At 36.7% G+C, this 20501-nt stretch overlaps 1 protein-coding gene across 9 annotated transcripts in view; it reads left to right on the plus strand.

Annotated features, from left to right (window-relative positions):
- The window catches only part of LOC129942264 (afadin), a 223760-nt gene that overhangs the window by 82864 nt on the left and 120395 nt on the right, over nt 1–20501 (plus strand). For 7 of the 9 annotated variants that reach the window (XM_056051122.1, XM_056051130.1, XM_056051123.1 and 4 more), the window contains 4 exons: nt 16401–16522; nt 17709–17769; nt 17839–18056; nt 18286–18477. In XM_056051122.1, the coding sequence (XP_055907097.1) occupies nt 16401–16522; nt 17709–17769; nt 17839–18056; nt 18286–18477 (593 nt within the window). The remainder of the gene's footprint in view (nt 1–16400; nt 16523–17708; nt 17770–17838; nt 18057–18285; nt 18478–20501) is intronic. The other 2 variants (XM_056051128.1, XM_056051127.1) reach the window with 2 other exon arrangements.

Below are 20501 nucleotides of genomic sequence, written 5' to 3' on the forward strand. Positions count from 1 at the left end.
ACTCATTCGATACTCAAATCCATATAAACGACAGATTGAGTAAAATTCAAAACCAACTTCCACTCGATCACCTAAATAGTGAAGAAAAGAAATCGATTATTGACATCTGCCGTACTTAAAACCATTTATTTTTTCTTGACGGCGATACCCTGACAACTACTTCTGGGATTACACATCATATAAAGACAACCCCAAATATACCCCCGGTAAACTTTAGACCATATCGATTGGCACAAATTCACACAAACGAAATAAAAAACCAAGTAGACAAAATGTCTAAAGGAAAACAAAAGTGGAGATCAGTAGTGGACTACAGGAAACTTAACGAGTTAATATCGAAGATATCCTCGGACAATTAGGTGATTCCAAGTATTTCACAACACTGGACCTAGCCAGAGGATTTCATCAAATTGAAGTTAATGAGGAGGACAAAGAAAAAACAGCATTTAATACACCAAACGGACATTTTGAGTTCAACAGAATGCCATTCGGTTTACGTAATGCCCCTCCCACATTTCAGCGGTTGATGAATAAAGTTCTTACTGGGCTACAAATTATAATTTGTTTAGTGTATCTAGACAATATAATGATATATGGAAAGAATTTAGGTGACCATAACAAAACATTAATTGAAGTATTTCAAGCTTTAGATAAATACAATCTAAAAGTTCAGTTAGAGAAGTGTAAGTTTTTAGAAAAAGAAGTCATGTATTTAGGTCATGTTATTTCAGAATCAGGAGTAAGACCTGATCGAGGAAAGATCTCGGCTATTCAAAATATAGAGAACCCCAAAACCCAGAAAGACATTAAATCGTTTCTTGGTTTAGCAGGATATTACAGAAAATTCATACAAATTTTTTCTAAAATAAATGTTATCTTTAAATGGGATGCATTTTGCGATGAATCATTCAAACAATTAAAACAAGCATTTATCGACCCCCTATCCTACAATATCCTAACTTTGAAAAAACTTTCTATGTAACAACTGATGCCAGCAATGACGCTATAGGTGCAGTATTGTCGCAGAGGGATAACGATGATAATGATTTACTTATAGCACTTGCCAGTAGAATATTAAATAAATCATAAAAAAACTATTCTACCATAGTAGAACGACGCTCTCTCCCGTATGAAAACAGCTGAAGTTAATGTGATAACACGTAGTAACGGAAAAAAACTCACCAAATCAACAACAAGATGTAAGTCAGAACATTGTCCAAGTTTCTAGTCCAGAGGAGATTAAAATTTTACATGAATTTCATGACTCACCTCTAGGCGGTCATCAAGGAGTCAAACGTACACTCAAACGCATACAAAAGACATACAAATGGAAAAATATGAAGATGTACAGAATTCCATTGCGTCATGTGAGCTTTGCCAAAAGAATAAGTTGTATGCACGTAACAAACTTCCAATGGTCATTACAACAACAGCAAAAACTCCATTCGAAAGAATAGCTCTCAATATAGTGGGACTACTTCCTACAACAGAAAATGAAAACAAGTATATACTGACATTTCAAGATGACCTAACAAAATTTGGACAAGCCATAGCTATACCCAATCAGGAAGCAAGAACTGTGATTAAGCACTCGTTAAGAAAATAGTTTGTACTTATGGAATTCCTCAAACAATTCTCACAGATGAAGGGACAAACTTTACTAGTGAATTATTTAAAAATATTTGCAAAATTCTAAAAATCAATAAAACCCAAACTAGCCCGTACCATCCACAATCTATAGGTGCCCTCGAAATGTCACATAGAACATTAGGTGATTACCTCAGAAATTATGCTATTAAAGATCAGTCGAATTGGGATAACTACCTTGATTACGCCATATTCTGCTACAACACAACCACACATTCCAGCACGAATTAAAGCCCATTCGAAGTTATTTTCGGCTTTGAAACACCAATTCCTTCCATGCTGAGTAGAAGCGTACAACCAATGTACAACTATGATGATTATGTCTCAAAAATGAAGGCAAAAATGCAAAGTGGTTATGAGTTAATTCGCAGTAACCAAATAAAGGCTAAAGAGAAATCTAAAGCCTACTACGATAAAAATTCTAGTCAGACGAGCTATAAAGTCGGTGACAAAGTTCTAATGGAAATCAAAAATCGATCTAACAAGAAACTATCCCCAATTTTTGAAGGACCATACGAAATAACTGAAGTATTGTCCCCAGAAAACTCAAGAATAAAATTAGGCAGAAAAGGAAAGGGTGCTCACAATAACCTCATAAAACATTATAATCAAAGAGACAGAATACACACAAGTTAAACACACACACAATTTAAACACAATTGTATCCAAGTTAAAAGACCATAATACATGCATAAGTACAACACTCCCATGCTCATATAATACTGGTGTTGTTCTCAATTCTAGTAAAACAATCATAATCATCATAACCGTACTAGGGACATTTTTAAACACATGCGCTGCAGAAGTGATGGTACAACCCCTTAATAAAACCAGAGTATACCTGAAACCCATCGGAATACTAGAAAAGTCTCCCACAAAATAGAAAACTAATACCAAGACATTGGAACAAAACCTCAAAACCCTTCACAAACTATGTATCCGAAGCATAAAGGAGTATCCTTTAGATCATTGTAAAATTACTTTACAAGTTTCTTCAAAATTCGCTCAAAGAAATAAATTTCAACAAGACAATATACTATTCAAGAAAAAGATTTCAAAAAGAAGCATATTGAACGGTGGTTTATTCAATGGAATAGGGATGGCAGAAAAGTTTTTATTTGGAACAATGGATTCTCAAGACGCGAAAAAAATAGATAATGCATTAAGATCAGTTCAAGAAAACCAGAATAACTTGCATCATATAACAGAAAACCAAATGACAATAATCACTGACGTGTTAGACGAACTTAACAAAACAGCTAAAAGCATAAATAATAATTTCAACTCTGTTACAGAAGAAATAAGACGGAACACACTAAGACTTCAAAATCTTACTCGTTTCGAAAAAACACTACATAACTTTGACCAAATATCCAATTTAGCATTTTCATTTGCTACACAAATTCTCTCAAAACAATCTAAAATACTTGACATCTTACAAGGAGCAAAAGAGAATAAACTAGATAGCAGATTCCTTAATTCAGAAGTATTCATTTCTACATTAAAAGACATCCAATTAGAACTACCAAACAATATAAGATTCCCAATGAAAATATCTAGAATGAACCTTCCAATCATAGACAGAATCACTACGACGAATCCGATTTTCGTTAATCAAAATCTCATGATCCAAGTAACTATCCCATTGGTAGATGAAGAATTTAAGTTAGTGAAACTTACACCATTACAAATGTACCAAAACTGACTCCAATCACTTCATATGTGAGAAAAACTTCGTAGTTCACAACCATAATACGGACAACTGTATTATACAATTAATATCAGGGATGCAAAACTACGCTAATTGTGAAACAAAAATATTTGCCCTTGAACAAGAAGTTTGGTTCAATCTAATGAGTAAGAATTCATGGCTATACGTCATGCCAAAACCAACGAACGTTAGGGTTTTGTGCGGAGAAGTACCAAAAACGATCACAATATCTGACAGTGAAATTCTGAGTGTAGACCCATTCTGTAAAGCAATATAAAAAGAAGTTTCCCTCCAGGTATCAAATACCATACAAAATAAAACTTCTATTTCATACTTTTAAGAAGAACAAACCATATCTGAAAACATAATAATTCCCACCTCATACCACCCATATAGAAAAACTGGATTTAGATAATTATTGTATAAATATTAAAGAAAAACAATATGTCATTAGATGTCACACATGAACATGCTCACATTTCTGTTTTTATTATTTGTCTTATTTGTGTAGCCTTAGCTGTATAGGTAATATTTAAAAAAATCATTAAAATGAAATGTACATTTAACTTAAAGTCAACAGAAAATTTAAACAATCCCGAAATTAATTCAACACCTGAACTTGAAGAAACATTGCACTTATAATAATTCATAAAACAAACTAGAAACAAAAATGCTACCTAATCATTATAAAAAACAAAAACCCTTTATAAAAAAAATTGTAATGTATATATGTTACCGGAAATGTATGTAATCCGTCGTTTTATATAATTTCTAGGAAATGTATACAATGCCAAAAATCGTCAGGAAATGTGTGAATTATTTTTTTCTATACACATTGCCTAGGAATTCTATATATCTCCTAAGCACCAATTAGAATTGTGTATAAATCGTAGGTTTTATACTTTTCCGCTTTTTAGACTTTTATTTTATAAGTCTCAAGAAGTTTTCTTCTGTTTCCATGGGAACTTCTGTAAGGGTTTCCGTCCTAGACCGAGAACGTGGTGACGTCCGAAATATTATAGGTGTAATCATAAAACAGATAACGAGCTTTATCAGATTGGATCAAAGAATGGACTCATAAAACACTTGTTTTCTACATCTGAATTCAGTGTGTGTAAAAGAGGTATTCTGGATAACAAAGAAGTACCTACCTATTACCAAAATTTCACTTCGCTCAGTTCCAACTATTCAATCAACTGGGACTGGACAAGGATTAAAAAAATGTCTTTGCAACAAGGGATTGTAGCTCGTCAAAATGTTTGTGCTTCAAAAATAAAATCTTATGTAATTCTTAGTGTTACTCCAGCTTACCCTGTAAAAATAAATAAGATCTTTCACTAAAAAATATTTTTTTTTGAAATACATAACATTAATTTAACTTATTTCCTAGCATTGTTAAGCAGTTGTATACAATTCCTAGGAAATATAGATATCTCCTAGGAAATGTGTGTTTTAAATATTCTTTTGTAAATGTTTTTATACATTTCCTGAATAGACCAGACACTGTATACATTTCCTAGGAATTGTATATAATTCCTATGTTTCATACATTTCCGGTAACATATATATCTAAAAAAAAAACAAGATTGCAAATAATAAATTCAATTGCGATTAAGACTTTCCCACCTGAAGCCGAAAGATCTCACTCGTCACCTCGTACGCCTTTCTTATTTTAGGGGGGAGGAGTGTTGTGCCATTAAACTTGAGTACTGGGGACCACACACAATTCCAAAGAATCGCTTACAAGACACATGACATAGTTCGATTATTACTAAAGGTTCCTCGTGTGTCATACGTTACACTTTGAAAATAACCGCAATCGAACTATGTCAACAAAACAACGACATAGGTCATAATTGCAAACATAAGCAATACTGACCCAAGGAGTGCAAGTATGTCAATTACAACATATGGTGCACTCGTTTTTAAATAAACAAAATGTGTCAAAGCAAGTGAAGTAAAGTAGAATGCGTGGTTGATTCGAAAGAAGTGATGATCTTGGTCTGGGAATAGGTAACGAAGGAAATAATGAGTAGAGTTTGAGTCACTCTAATTTTAATCATAACCGAAAGAAGTCGTGTTTTATTTTTGTGTTCTGTTAGAATACAACATATTCATGACTTGTTGGAAACTTATTGGTGCGGATTTTACGCCAGGAGGAAGTCTGTTGTTGTACAGGCCTCTATGAGTGTTGATTGTAAGGAACTTTTTACTGTCTTTGTCTACATCAACTTGAAGGTATGCGTCCGACAAGTCTATGTATGTGATGAACTTGCCATCAGCATGCTTTACGAAAAAGTGTTCAGGAAGTGGATGTTGATGGGGATTCGGGCGTCATTCACTCAAGTGCCTGATTGGCAACTACGGGTGCCGTCCATTTGGAAAAATCTATTGGCGATATGATCGTTAATAATCGTTTTATTATTTTATTAATATACACCGAGCATCAATTACCGATTCTGAGTTGTTGCAAAGAAAGCATAGGGCTTCCCAATTGCTCCCAATTTGTCCTCGATGAAATTGTGCCTCACCATTTATACTGACTTGTATAAATCTACGCTTTGATTTTTGGAGCGTATTGACAGAAACAACTTTTGATTTCCGTTGTCTTTTGTTGACTTTGAATTTGCGTTTTGATTATATTTGGTTAGTGCTTGGTTTGAAAGATTGGTTTGTACTCGCTTTGGTAAAGCAAGAAAAGTAAACCTTTTTGTGTCCTATACGCTTGCATGATGAGCATTGGTGGCTCTTGAAAAAGCAATCTGTAGCGAAATGTATATCACCACATCTCCACCATGGTGTATCTGGGACTGGCTTGACTGGTAAGGAATTCATCTGTTAATTTTTGTACCGTAAGAAACTTCGTTTTGTTTTAAGTGGTGCAGTTTCGAGCAATTGCGTATCTTGCTTGGGTGTTGCGATCCTCTGTCATTCCATTACCAAGTTCGCAAGCGTTATTTCTGTTTCATCTCCTCCTTGCAGAAGTGAAAGTAATCTTGATACATCTGTGTCATATGAAACGTGCAACCCTTTCACAAAAATCAGGCACTTTGTTACACTTTTTTTTCTCTTATTATTATTTTATTATTAAATAAACAAAACCGACGACGCGACGGCTGCGTAGCGACGACGACGACGCACGCAACGATTCCAGCAACTCGCACTCAACCGAGTACGAATGCGACACAAAAGAGAGAACGAAAAAAAAGTGCAACAATACAGCTTGTTGACGAAGCTGTAACCGCGACTGCTCAGCTGGGCTGGGTTCTTTTGGAAGAATTTGTTTATGTAAATTATAACAATATTGATCGATTTTTAATAATCAATCAAACTGCTATAATTTAGAAATATGTTATTACAAGTACCTACAGTGGGGTACGTTGCAATAAAAGTGGCCGCCAGGAATTTTTTTTGCCAAACCGAAGAAGAAAATTCCAAAACTCTTATGATGAGTGAAGCGAATAAAAAGAAAATGACAAACGTTTGACTTTTGACTTATAAATTTATTCTTTGGAAAACCGTGGGATTGAAGATCCCTGGATTAAAACCCAAAATGTTTTCCAAAACAAAAAAAAATGAAAATTACAAGCCAATGAAATTTAAATCAAACAAAGAAAATAACTCGCAAAAGAAAATGGGTTCTTAATACCGGACGCGTCTCAACAATAAATATATCTCTACTAAAGAACAAATAAACAACAGAAACGAACTACTTATCTTTTTTTTCTATGTATCCTCTTATTCCCGATCCTCACAACTCGATCCTCGAATCTTTAATTTTCCCTTTTTCAATTTCCTCGACCTTTAGTTTTCTATCCTTCTTCTCGACTTTTCTTTGTCCTTAACACAATTCCTCGAACTTTTCTTTATTTGTCTCTTATCGCTTGTCAGGCTCTTACTAGCGTGCCCTCCAAGCTAATTTCAAACTACATTCCTCCTCCCTCTACCATTCCAGTCACACACACATTCATACAACACAAGCATCCGTTTTCGTGATTGTCGGTCACGGTATCGCGGCTTCCTGGAAGCTTTACGCTCATCAGGAAAGCCACCGTTGTTGACTCTCAGCGAAACTTTACTTCCACACACACAATCACGGTTTCAACAAGTTGTTGGATGAGTTTCCAAAACTTGCCGAAACATAATGGCGAGTTCAGACCCCTTCCCAACTATTCTTATTTCTCGAGAAAGTGTAAAGAAAAACAAAAATCGAGAAGAAGTCTAAACTAGGCATTTTCCTATTACAATCAATATTACACGCGAGATTCGAGGTGTGAGTTTTGTACCAAAAATGAAATAAAGCGACTTTAAAAACGCGGCGTTAAAAGCCCATTTTTTACATTAACGATTAAATGTTATATTATTATTATTAAATCTACGTTACTATGATAATTGTTAAAATACAAATATGTTGTTGTTGTTGTTCAAGTAGGGTCCGCCTGACCGCATACTTCTTCGGCTCATCCGCCGGCATTTTGACCTTGTCGAAAGAACTCGTTCTCGATCACCTGTTTTTGTTGCTTTTGCAAAATAAAGGCTAGGTACACCTGTGGTTGATGAGACCATGGTTGCCCTCAACTTTGCCGATATTTTGCAGCCACAACGGGAAAAAGAAAACAGCTAAAGGCTGGTTTTTGTTGCGGTAAAATTTACCGTAACAAATCCCACCCTTACCTCCCAAGAAATGTGTTTACTTTTCAAGAAAAGCAAACCATTTCTTAAGGCTTAGCCGGGGGTAGACAACAACAACAAAGGATAACCATCATTAAATTTAAAAGAGAAAAAAAAGAAAAAAAATGATTAATGTGGCACATTAAAATTAGACAAAAATGACAATGAACAACCAAAAAACTACTACAAAAGGGACTTGACTCAAACATTAACAAAAGGTTTTAAGTCTTTAACGTGCCACGTCGCACGCTCTTTTCCGCGATCGTCTATCAAAAGATATGTCCAAGGTGACATTCTCTTGCTGACCTTGAATGGTCCTACAAATTTGGTCGCCAACTTCGCCGCGAAATAATTTGCTGCATCGGACAGCGCGAAGTTAATACGCCAAACGAGATCACCCGTGTGATATTGCGCGTCTCTCCTACGTAAATTATAAGTTTTAGCAGCCTTCTTTCCCGCTGCTTCCAACTTCCTAGCTATATTCTCTCTCAGTTTCCGAAACTGCCTATCAATTTCCGTTTTATCTGGGTCCCTATCGCTATCCCTAATTCCTACATCATGGCCACTAGTTACCATGTTCCTACCGAAATTTGCGAAGTATGGCGACACACCTAAAACCTCGTGTTGCGAAGTTCGGATTGCACAGGCCACTTTTGCCAGTTGCGAATCCCAACTCCGCTGGTTTTCCGAAACATACGCCCGGAGCGTAGTCTTAATGATCTGGTTTATCCGTTCCGCCGGATTTGCTTGCGGATGATAATTTGCCGTAAACCGAAGTTGTGACCCGTACGCTTCGCTAAGCGTTTTCAGTTCCTTGCCACGGAACTGGGGACCGTTGTCACAGACAATCCACTTGGGAATCCCGAAGAGAAGAAACACGTTTTCTTCCAACTCCCGACATACCGCTTTCGCCGTTGCGGACCGTAACGCGAACAACAAGGGGAATTTAGTAAAGTAGTCGACGACCGTCAAAATATAAACGAACCCTCGCGACGATTTTGGTAATGGACCCACCAAGTCCACACAAATCATTTCCCACGGTTGGGAATTACCGACTCGTTCGGTCATTAGACCAGCTGGCTTTTCGTTCACCGGTTTCACACTTTGGCAAATTTTACAGTTCCTAACATACCTAGTAATATCACTCCTCATTTTGGGCCAGTAATATTTTTCTGCTACCCTAGCAAAAGTTTTCTTAACGCCCATGTGTCCTGAAAGCGGAGCATCATGGCACTCGTTAAGGATTCTCGTCCTATCATTTTTCCCTAACACTAACTTCCACTCCTCACCATTATTGTGAACGACTATATGGTTCAACCTGACATGTTTATAGAGCCGCCCATTCTCAACTCGCCACGATGGGTATTCTAACGGGCTCTTTTCTACCTGTGATTTCATCTTAATCACCCAAGGGTCCGAATCCGCTTCAGAGACACCAGCTACTTCTGGAACTCCTCGCGACAACATATCAGGAACGACATGTTCTTTGCCCTTACGATGGATGATCTTGAAATCAAATTGTCGGAGCCGAATGGCCCAACGAGCTAATCTACCCTGCGGATCCTTAAGGTTGCTTAACCAGACCAAAGAGTGGTGATCAGTTACGACTGTAAATCGAACACCTTCGAGATACGGCCGCAACTTTTCAATCGCCCAAAGGACCGCTAAACATTCCTTTTCGGTTGTAGAGTAGTTCCTTTCATTCCTATTCAATGACCGACTTAAATAACAAATGGCTTTTTCACCATCCTCAAACTCCTGAGATAATACGGCCCCGATGCCATAGTCCGACGCATCTGTTTGCACAACAAACGGCCTTGAAAAATCCGGACATGTCAGAATCGGTGCCGTAACCAAACACTCTTTGGCTTTCCTAAAACTCTCCTCACATTCTTGTGTCCACTCAAATTTCTTACCTTTCTTTAAGAGATCGGTAAGAGGCCTAACCAAAATTGCAAAATTTGGTACAAACCTACGGTACCAAGAAATAGTCCCTACAAAACTACTAATTTCCTTCACGTTTTTCGGTGCAGGAATCCTAATCATGCTTTCCACTTTTTCCGGGTCAACATGAAGCCCGTTCCTATCAACTACGTAACCTAGAAATTTTAAAGAAGGCCTACAAAAATTACACTTTTCCCTACCTACTTTTAAACCTGCATCTCCTAACCTTTTAAAAACTTCTTTTAAAATTTCTAGGTGCCTATCAAAAGAATCGGTGACGATGATAATGTCATCCAAGTACACAAAGACGAACGGTTCTAAGTCAGGACCTAAAACGTCGTCAATAAACCTCTGCCAAGTTGCCGGGGAATTGTGCAAACCGAAAGGCATCCTGCAAAATTGATACAGGCCACGCCCTGGCACGGTAAAGGCTGTGTACTTTCGCGATTCTTTTTCCATTGGAATCTGCCAATAAGCAGATTTAATGTCTAAAGAAGACAAGTACTTCGCGTTTCGAAGCTTGTCTAAAATAGCTGAAATAAATGGTAGTGGATAAGCATCCCTATCTGTAACCTCATTCAATTTCCTATAGTCAACACAGAACCGATAACTGCCATCTTTCTTCTTAACCAGAAGAATCGGCGATGCCCAAGGACTCTTCGACTTCTCGATCACTCCAGCCTCCAACATCTCCTGGAGCTCCTGATCGATATGTCTCTGAATCGCTGGCGAAACAGGGTAATACCTTTGCTTTATCGGTTCTGCAGACGTCCTAATCTTGTGCTCAACTAAGTTGGTACACCCTAAACCCTCGGTCATTGATTTAAAAAGTTCTTCTAACACTAATTCTAATTTCCTATTTTCAAAATCGTTCAAATCCGATTTTTCCCTAATCGCTACCATGTCTGTCATCGAAGCCAATCTCCCTTGGTTCGAAAAATTCCACGCACCTGATCTCAAATCCGGGACTATGCCCGATAGTGCCCAGAAATCGGCACCCAAGATCAACTGGTGTGGAAGATTTGGAATGACCAGACATTCTATCAAAAAGGATTTGTTCTCAACCTCCACTGGCAGAGAAACAGATCCAGCTACACCTACACCTGCTCCATCTGCTAACGCTACTGACCCAACACTACTCTTTCCTAACCTTAGCCCTAACTCTTTAAAAATTTTCTACCCGTCACCACCCACAATGGTACGGGAGGCTCCTGAATCAAGAAGTCCTAAAAACTTGATTCCATAAACCCTAACTCCTAAATATGGTCTAGTGTCCCTACCATTTGCCGCTAACGTGAAACTCAGATTAACTCCTACCCGCTGATCGTCAGCAGACGACCTTCCTAACGTCGACGGACTCCTTGTCCTGCTGACACAAGGGCCCGATTCCCATTTCCCGAACAATTACAATCCCTACGATTTACTCCCACAGTTCCACAACCGAAGCAACGTTTCTGAACGGTGCATCTCAAAGCAATATGTCCTTCCCTATTACAATTGTGACACCTAACCGACTGCCTAAGTGGATTCTCGGAAACTGGAGCAACAGCCGCTACTCGGTGTTGTCCAGACGAGCTAGGTTGGTAACCGCACTCCGGTTCCAACAAATTTTTGCTTTTGGAAGGTGGGGTAAAACTATCTACGTTCACCTTAAGGGTGTCCAGTTCCCTACCTAAGATAGCAAGTTCCTTAACCGTCTTTGGTTTGGCACTAGCTATCTGTACCTGATAAAAAGGATCTACGTTTTTCCTTAATATCGAAAGCATCCTTCCCTCTGACAAAGGTTCCGATAATCTTCGAAACAATGTCCTCATCGTGGTAAGATACGCGCCGAAAGTTTCCTCCTTTCCCTGCGAACGCCGATTAATCTCCTCCAACAAGAGATCATCGTAATTCGCAGGAAGGAACTCCGCTTTGAGTTCCTTGACGAGTTCTTGCCAAACCACTAAATCTTCCCTAACCGACCTAAACCACATAAGTGCCCTACCAGCCAAAAGCTCCGAAGCGGATTTAAAAAGGTGGCTTTCAGGAACATCGTTAGCCAGACGAAGTTCCTCCACTCTTTCCAGGAATGAATTTACTGATGCTCCACCTGAGTCACCAGTAAATTTCACCCCCCACTTCCCTAAACGTTCGATGCATTTCTGTTGAACGACCATTTGTTCAACAGAAGTGTCAACCCTATCGACCCTATTGCCTATTGGAACCCTAACTGAAATATCACTGGCCGAGGGATTACTGTCACCACTCCTCGGTTCAGTTAATAATCCTCCGGCCAGTCCTAACGCAGACCGTCCACTACAAGGAGTCTGACCAACTTGTACTCGAAGTTGGGTTTGAATCTTAAGTGGAGTCTTTTCTTTCTCCACTTCCTCTTCCTTATCGCTATTCTCACTATCAACAGTGAGATCTCCTAACAGACACAAAACCTTGTTCCGAAGTGAACTAACTTCATCTTCTTCATCTTCGGCCTCACAAGGTGTCCTAGCTAACCTGCCTATACACCACTCAATTTTCGTCACTATCTTAATGTACTCCGAAGACTTTGGATTCTTCGGAGGTACTTTAAGAAGGACCCTAATCTCCTCAATCTTAGCTTCTATTGCCTCGACATCCTCTTCATAAGTGAAGGGGTAAACTAAGCTAACTTCCATCGAGTTCCTCTTAACGAGTAACCTCGATGACCTCAATGCCTTCCGCATTTCCTCAACTGTCCCTACTTTCAACCCTCTGACCTTCATCTCGTAGGCCAATTCGTCCTGCGCTAACCTACCAATATTCATTTTAACTAACACAAAAAACTTAAAAAAAAAATATAATTATAAAAAAAATATTTTAAGAAAAATCTATTTGGCAAACCTAAACTTAAAATTCTGATTAGTAAATTATTATTGTAATTAATTTCAGAAACATATAATTTAAAAATAAAACAAAAATTTATTTCCTAACAAATTCTAAAGTGAATTGAAAAAAAAATTGGGATGGTCACACCAACTAACCAACTAAATACACTCAACTCTTTTGAAAATTTAAAAATTAACTATCACTCAAAAATATGAAATTGTCACTCAAAAAATATAAAACTGTCACTCAAAAGAAAATAAATAAGTCACTCGATAATCTAGTGATAATAACTCTCTCACACCAAAATAAGAGAAAAAAAACAACAAAAATTATGGAAGACAAAATGTCGACCAAAAAAATAATAAATAAATATTAAAAAAGAAAAAGAAACAAATAACACTAACACCAAACAGTAAATATGCACAGTAAAAGAATTACGAGTTTACGCTACACAAATTACAAAAAAAATACTTGCTATTTTTTTTTGTTTCACTTTGTAAACTCCCTCGATGAAAATTTCAGTCAACAGAAACAAATAAAAAAAACTTGTCCAACTTCAATAATTTTCCACGGGAACCAAAACAACTCGATTGAAATACCTATAAAAAAAAACAAGGGGAATGAAATGTTCTATTTAACGTTAAACAATTAATAAAAACACGATACGAAATAAACCACGAAATTCTTCCACTCTGCCCCACACGTTGGGCTCCAATTTGTTACACTTTTTTTTCTCTTATTATTATTTTATTATTAAATAAACAAAACCGACGACGCGACGGCTGCGTAGCGACGACGACGACGCACGCAACGATTCCAGCAACTCGCACTCAACCGAGTACGAATGCGACACAAAAGAGAGAACGAAAAAAAAGTGCAACAATACAGCTTGTTGACGAAGCTGTAACCGCGACTGCTCCAGCTGGGCTGGGTTCTTTTGGAAGAATTTGTTTATGTAAATTATAACAATATTGATCGATTTTTAATAATCAATCAAACTGCTATAATTTAGAAATATGTTATTACAAGTACCTACAGTGGGGTACGTTGCAATAAAAGTGGGCGCCAGGAATTTTTTTTGCCAAACCGAAGAAGAAAATTCCAAAACTCTTATGATGAGTGAAGCGAATAAAAAGAAAATGACAAACGTTTGACTTTTGACTTATAAATTTATTCTTTGGGAAACCGTGGGATTGAAGATCCCTGGATTAAAACCCAAAATGTTTTCCAAAACAAAAAAAAATGAAAATTACAAGCCAATGAAATTTAAATCAAACAAAGAAAATAACTCGCAAAAGAAAATGGGTTCTTAATACCGGACGCGTCTCAACAATAAATATATCTCTACTAAAGAACAAATAAACAACAGAAACGAACTACTTATCTTTTTTTTCTATGTATCCTCTTATTCCCGATCCTCACAACTCGATCCTCGAATCTTTAATTTTCCCTTTTTCAATTTCCTCGACCTTTAGTTTTCTATCCTTCTTCTCGACTTTTCTTTGTCCTTAACACAATTCCTCGAACTTTTCTTTATTTGTCTCTTATCGCTTGTCAGGCTCTTACTAGCGTGCCCTCCAAGCTAATTTCAAACTACATTCCTCCTCCCTCTACCATTCCAGTCACACACACATTCATACAACACAAGCATCCGTTTTCGTGATTGTCGGTCACGGTATCGCGGCTTCCTGGAAGCTTTACGCTCATCAGGAAAGCCACCGTTGTTGACTCTCAGCGAAACTTTACTTCCACACACACAATCACGGTTTCAACAAGTTGTTGGATGAGTTTCCAAAACTTGCCGAAACATAATGGCGAGTTCAGACCCCTTCCCAACTATTCTTATTTCTCGAGAAAGTGTAAAGAAAAACAAAAATCGAGAAGAAGTCTAAACTAGGCATTTTCCTATTACAATCAATATTACACGCGAGATTCGAGGTGTGAGTTTTGTACCAAAAATGAAATAAAGCGACTTTAAAAACGCGGCGTTAAAAGCCCATTTTTTACATTAACGATTAAATGTTATATTATTATTATTAAATCTACGTTACTATGATAATTGTTAAAATACAAATATGTTGTTGTTGTTGTTCAAGTAGGGTCCGCCTGACCGCATACTTCTTCGGCTCATCCGCCGGCATTTTCGACCTTGTCGAAAGAACTCGTTCTCGAACTCGATCACCTGTTTTTGTTGCTTTTGCAAAATAAAGGCTAGGTACACCTGTGGTTGATGAGACCATGGTTGCCCTCAACTTTGCCGATATTTTGCAGCCACAACGGGAAAAAGAAAACAGCTAAAGGCTGGTTTTTGTTGCGGTAAAATTTACCGTAACAACTTGAGTTGTTCACTTCTAAGTTTCACAAGTTGAAATTTCTCACAATTCTTGATGACTCTATTGCCGTATGCTGTGTGGTCTTCACAACTTCTTTTGGTGGTTTGTAAGCTGTGGAAGCGCATGTTGAAAATAGACTCCGATTGCCCAAATATTCTGCTTAGTTTTTCGATTGTAGTGTTAAAATCGAAACTTGCAGGTGTACTGTGTAAAATTAAGTTAACAAATCTGGAGTACTCAGCTGAACTCAACTTCCTTAAAATAAGCCGAACATTAGCATCTTCTGTTGATGCCTTTACTTCTTCTCTAAATGTGGACGCGAAAAGCTCGAACCACTGTTAATATGTGACTCAATTTTCTTCATCGTAGTAAAAATCTTGAATGTTTTTTGCTAGTACCTCCACCGTATATTCTGCGGTTACTTTTTCCTGCTTTAAACTAAACACATTCTCCGACAAGCGCTTCATGAGAGCAGAATGTCTAGTCATCATCGCTTGGAAAAAAAGAAATTAAATCTGGTTGCATCTGCGCAGGTGGTGGCCGTGGCGGAATTTGCATTAGAGGTGGAATTTGCTGCATTTGATGGTTGCTGCTGCTGAAGGCGTTGTTGCAAAGGAGGCTGTTGAAGTGGCGGAAGCTGTTGCTGCAGAGCCTGATTCGGCAGTTTGTTATTACTTTCATTACTCATGTTCTCTCAGTTCGTAATCCAAGAAAATTTTTTATTTTCAATTTAATAAAAAGATTGTTTACAATTCATCAAATATAAAGTAATATTTTTTTTTTTAAATATAAAGCATAAGGTTACAACTTAAGAAGATAATTTTATGTTTATTCAATATCCGACGTAAAACAAGAATGAAAGGTTAATAAGAAAATGAATATGAAGAATAAGTTAAGTTTTGTGTCAAGTTTAAGTAACACACGGTTGCACTTAAGTTTTTCTCAAAGGATTCTAAACAATAGATTTGACAGATGGCACAAAAACAAAATGTCTGCCACGGACTATAAATTGGTTTGCTTATTAATAAAATGGCAACTAAACCAAAGCTTAAAACGGTTGCTTTCATGAAAACAAATTCTTTACACTGCGAAATTGAAGAATTCAAAAAGATTTGGCTGTTTCTCTTTATAATTACACTCTTCGGTCTGATTTTATGTTATTTTGCGTCTTTTCAATGCTTCGATCTTGATAATTGCTTAATTATCAAGCTAGTTTCACTAATTATCAAATTGGTTTTGTAACATTTTAGAATGGATCAGTAGTTATGATTGGTCGTGTGGCATCATATCGCTTCTTAGATTCACCATCAGATGGCCGCTTTAATCTTGCTCTCTCTCAATCACAACTGGATTCAGCTTGTCTTTACGAAAAGTAAGTTTTTGAAAATATATATTTAATATAGTTTATAAATTGTTGCATTCAACTTTAATGTTTTCTAAATACTAGTTATGTCCTTGTGTGCGCAGTTACATGTTCAATTTGTATTTATAATTGATTAGACTTAAGCTGTGTGAATTAAGAACTTCGAACTCAACATTTCTAAACCGGTTATGTTCCATTCATTTGCCCACCCTTTTTTCATCCAATCAATTCATTTTTCAAACCCCAGGAAAAATATGATAGGCTAATATTTGTATAGGAACTCCCCCAAAACAAACAAAGTTCACCTTCCGTCCACAATTAATGAATTAGGATGATCGGATCAAGGGGATTTGATGATTATCACCAAAAACTATGGTTTTTATATTAAACTTTTTATTTGTATGGCATAAACATATGTACCAGATCAAATTTTGTATCGACTATCAAACATTTTCAAGTAGTTAATCCACCGGTGGCATTCTGAGTGTCCAGTAACAAAAAAACGTTCGACCACCCGTTTAAAAGTTAATCGACATTTCTTTTTTATAGTTACTTTAAAAAAAATCAAACTTCTCTTACTCCCTCAAAAATCAAGTAACAACATCAGACACCCGTCCAATAATATTGTGACCAAATATCTTGTTTGTCCACCCTTAGTTTTTTTTTCATATACTTGCTGGTCCGTAGATACGTTATTTTTGTCTATAGAAAAGCATACCTTTTAAGTTAGTTAGGTATGTACACGGATGGGTTTTATAATTTTTGGATTTAACTCGAGCTTAATTCCAAAACTGGAATGATCTAACACTGAAAAAGTGGCCTACACCCAAATTTACATTTACGAAAAAATGGATAAGTTTTTGTATTAAGTTTTATAATATGAACAAAATATACAAAATTCATTCGTTTTCATACGCTAAAAGGCTAAATCAAAAAGTTTGTCTTATTTACACATAATATTTAAGTTATCTTAAAACCAGTAAGTTCATACCTGCTCCGATGTTTAATAACTTTTTTCCTGGGGATAGGCCAATGATTTTGTTGTATGGACAAACGGTAGGAAAACGAATGGGATATACCTGGTTAATAAATGTTTTGTTCTGAATGTATACTTGTACTTAAACTGTTATTTGTATGTTTTTTGCATATAACTATTTTATAATCCAAAAAATATGTCATATCTGTTTATTCGCAGTAGATCTTTAACATTGCAAGCATCGTGGGCTTCTAGTACGGAAGATGAAAATATTAGAACGGTAAGGTACACGTTAGAAGTAAATGTATGGCATAACTGAGTTTCAATGGCAAAATATTTATAACAATAGCATCAAACCCGGGAAATAGAAAAGACAACTAATGACAACCAAACCGAAGTAGTTGAAGCATACAAAAAGCAAACAACCAATAGATCGATGCAGAAACAACAAAAAACCCAGTGTAATGACAACGAACCTAGTAATGAAGTTACCGATCTAAGTCTTGAAGGAGAAACTAAATCGATATCAAGTCTAGTTTCAACTGATGCTAATGAGCAGGATCAAAGGTGAGCTATATACAAATTTCTGCTTATCATGTCTAAGTCTTTAAAATAATAATGAAATGTTTTACCAACTATTCGATATTCAAGACTCATTTCTAGCAGAGTGTACATAAACAAAATACAGGCTAAACACAAACTCTCATTGTATACCAAACTTAATTGTGTACACTCTTCGCCAACGCTACATAATAAAATAGTCAAACATTTTTATTTGCAACATAATTTGTTCTAGTATTTTTGTTTCCAGGTCGACAAGGAAAATGATTGGTGTTGACAGTCAAAGACAGGAACTTATCTTGCCGGCTGTACTGGAATTCCCAGAAAAACATCAGGCGCAGTTTCTTACCCAAATTATAACGGAGTTGGATGTGACCTTACCGCACTTCAAACTAGCTCCAGTATATTCTCTTTATTTATGTGCCAGGTAATTTAGTACATTTCATATTTGCTTTAGTAATAAATGATAAGGTAAATTACGTATAGAACTTAATTTAACTACGTGTTTGTGCCAAATACGTCTATCATTGTTAAAATTTGTTATGTTTTTTAAACACTTTGCCCACCTTCTAAGTAACATGTTGGGTTTTATTTTAAATTAGGCGACCCCTTCTCGCGTTGCTTCGCAAATTGTAACCACGAACATTTTTTTATTCATCTGCTCATGTTCAGTGCAGTGCAACTGACTTAACCTACCCACATTAATGTGCTTTTTTTATCGACGTCATTGTAAGTACCTTCCATAGGTACTAAAAATTCATCGAATCGATGTCGATCGAAAGCACGTTGTACGTCATGCAATTCTCGACACCATAGCTTGGAACACTTAGATCACCCAAGCCCAGCTAATGCTGGGCTCAGCTTCCGTCGTAAACAACCATATGCAAAATGGTTCGCGTTCTTCGGTTATATTACCAGCCGATGTTGTAAAGTGTTTGACGTTTCTGGAAAGACTTATCTCGTTCACGTTTTGTTGGATAGTCGTTCTCAGGTTTCGTTCGTACCGGATAATTTGGTCGTCGTTTTCATGCTCGTTTACCAATATCCGGGATTTCGTCTGTTGAACCTGGTGTGACTCAAGGTGCTGCTGAGTTAAAGTTAAAATCCCGCATTACCTCACATACTATGCAAGTTGAGGCGTATATTCTGAACCAAATAACTTCGCTTTCTTTTGAAGCCAGCAATTTCACTTTTCTTGACTATCTTTTGTTAGCGGACGTAGGATTCAAAAACCAAGGTCCCATTGATGTTTTGTTGGGGGTTAACAAGGCGTGGAGTATTCTGCTTAGTGATCATCGTTCAGAACCAGATGGAAAGGTGGTTGCTCATGAGATATTGTTTAGATGCGTTGTAACGGGTTGTTTGCAAGTAAATTTGTTGTTGTTGTTTTGAAATCCTTTTAAGAAATTGAAGAGGTACCTCATAGTTCTTCCTTTAGAGTAATTAAAAATGAGGTAGATGAAAACTTTTCAAAAACTCTTACTCGTACATCTGATAGTAAGTAAATGGTAGACCTTTTTTTTCGACAAGACAATGTTAAGTTTGCTATCACCATAGCTGGTCTTTGTCTAGACTTCTCGCAATGGAACGCCGGTTTTCGCTTGATAAAGACCTAAAAGTGGAATACTGTAAGTTCATGCAGACTTATTTGGATCTAGGACACATGGAGCGTATCACAGATGAGAAAATAGAACCTACTTTGGGAAGTGTTTTCTTTTTGCCGCATGACGCTGTGATAACAAACAAAATTCGTGTTGTTTCCGATGTGTCTCATAAAGATACCAAAAACTGTTCTCTTTTTTCATATTTTCCACTTATAAACATTATTATAAATATTAGTATTTGTTTATTTTATTTATGATTGAATATATTCATTACAATTGATCAAAAATTATCCGCCATTAACCATCCTCCGCTAAGATTATTAGATGTAAACGCATAAAGACTGAATGTAAACGCTCCATTAATATTCGGTTTTTTCTTCCTCTGCTTGTTTTGACATTTCTTAAGACTAACGGTTTGTTTGTTTTTAATATAAAATTAAACCAAACTAGTCTGTAGGTTTTCTGCGTACATTTGTAAAGTAATTAGGAGTCAAACATTATAGAATTATTCAATAAATAAAACATGGGTCGTAAAGGACAAAATTCGAGTCTTGAAACAAGAAAACTTGTGATTATTCAACACGCAAAAGGTGAAACTTACAAGAAAATTGCAGAGTTATTAAATATGAAGACAAACACTGTCGGGGATGATATAGTCCGGAGATACAAAAATGAAGGAAGAATCGAGCCAAAGAAGCAGTTGGGCCAACCAAAAAAACTTACGGCGAAAGAAGAATGGCTTATAGTACGAAAGATCGAAGCTAATCCTCGTTTAAGTGCCCCAAAAATAGTTGAAGAAGACAGAATTGAATGCAAAAAGCAAATATTTGCATTACCATTAGTCGTA

This window comes from Eupeodes corollae, chromosome 1, assembly GCF_945859685.1.
Source record: "Eupeodes corollae chromosome 1, idEupCoro1.1, whole genome shotgun sequence".
Taxonomy (NCBI): Eukaryota; Metazoa; Arthropoda; class Insecta; order Diptera; family Syrphidae; genus Eupeodes; species Eupeodes corollae.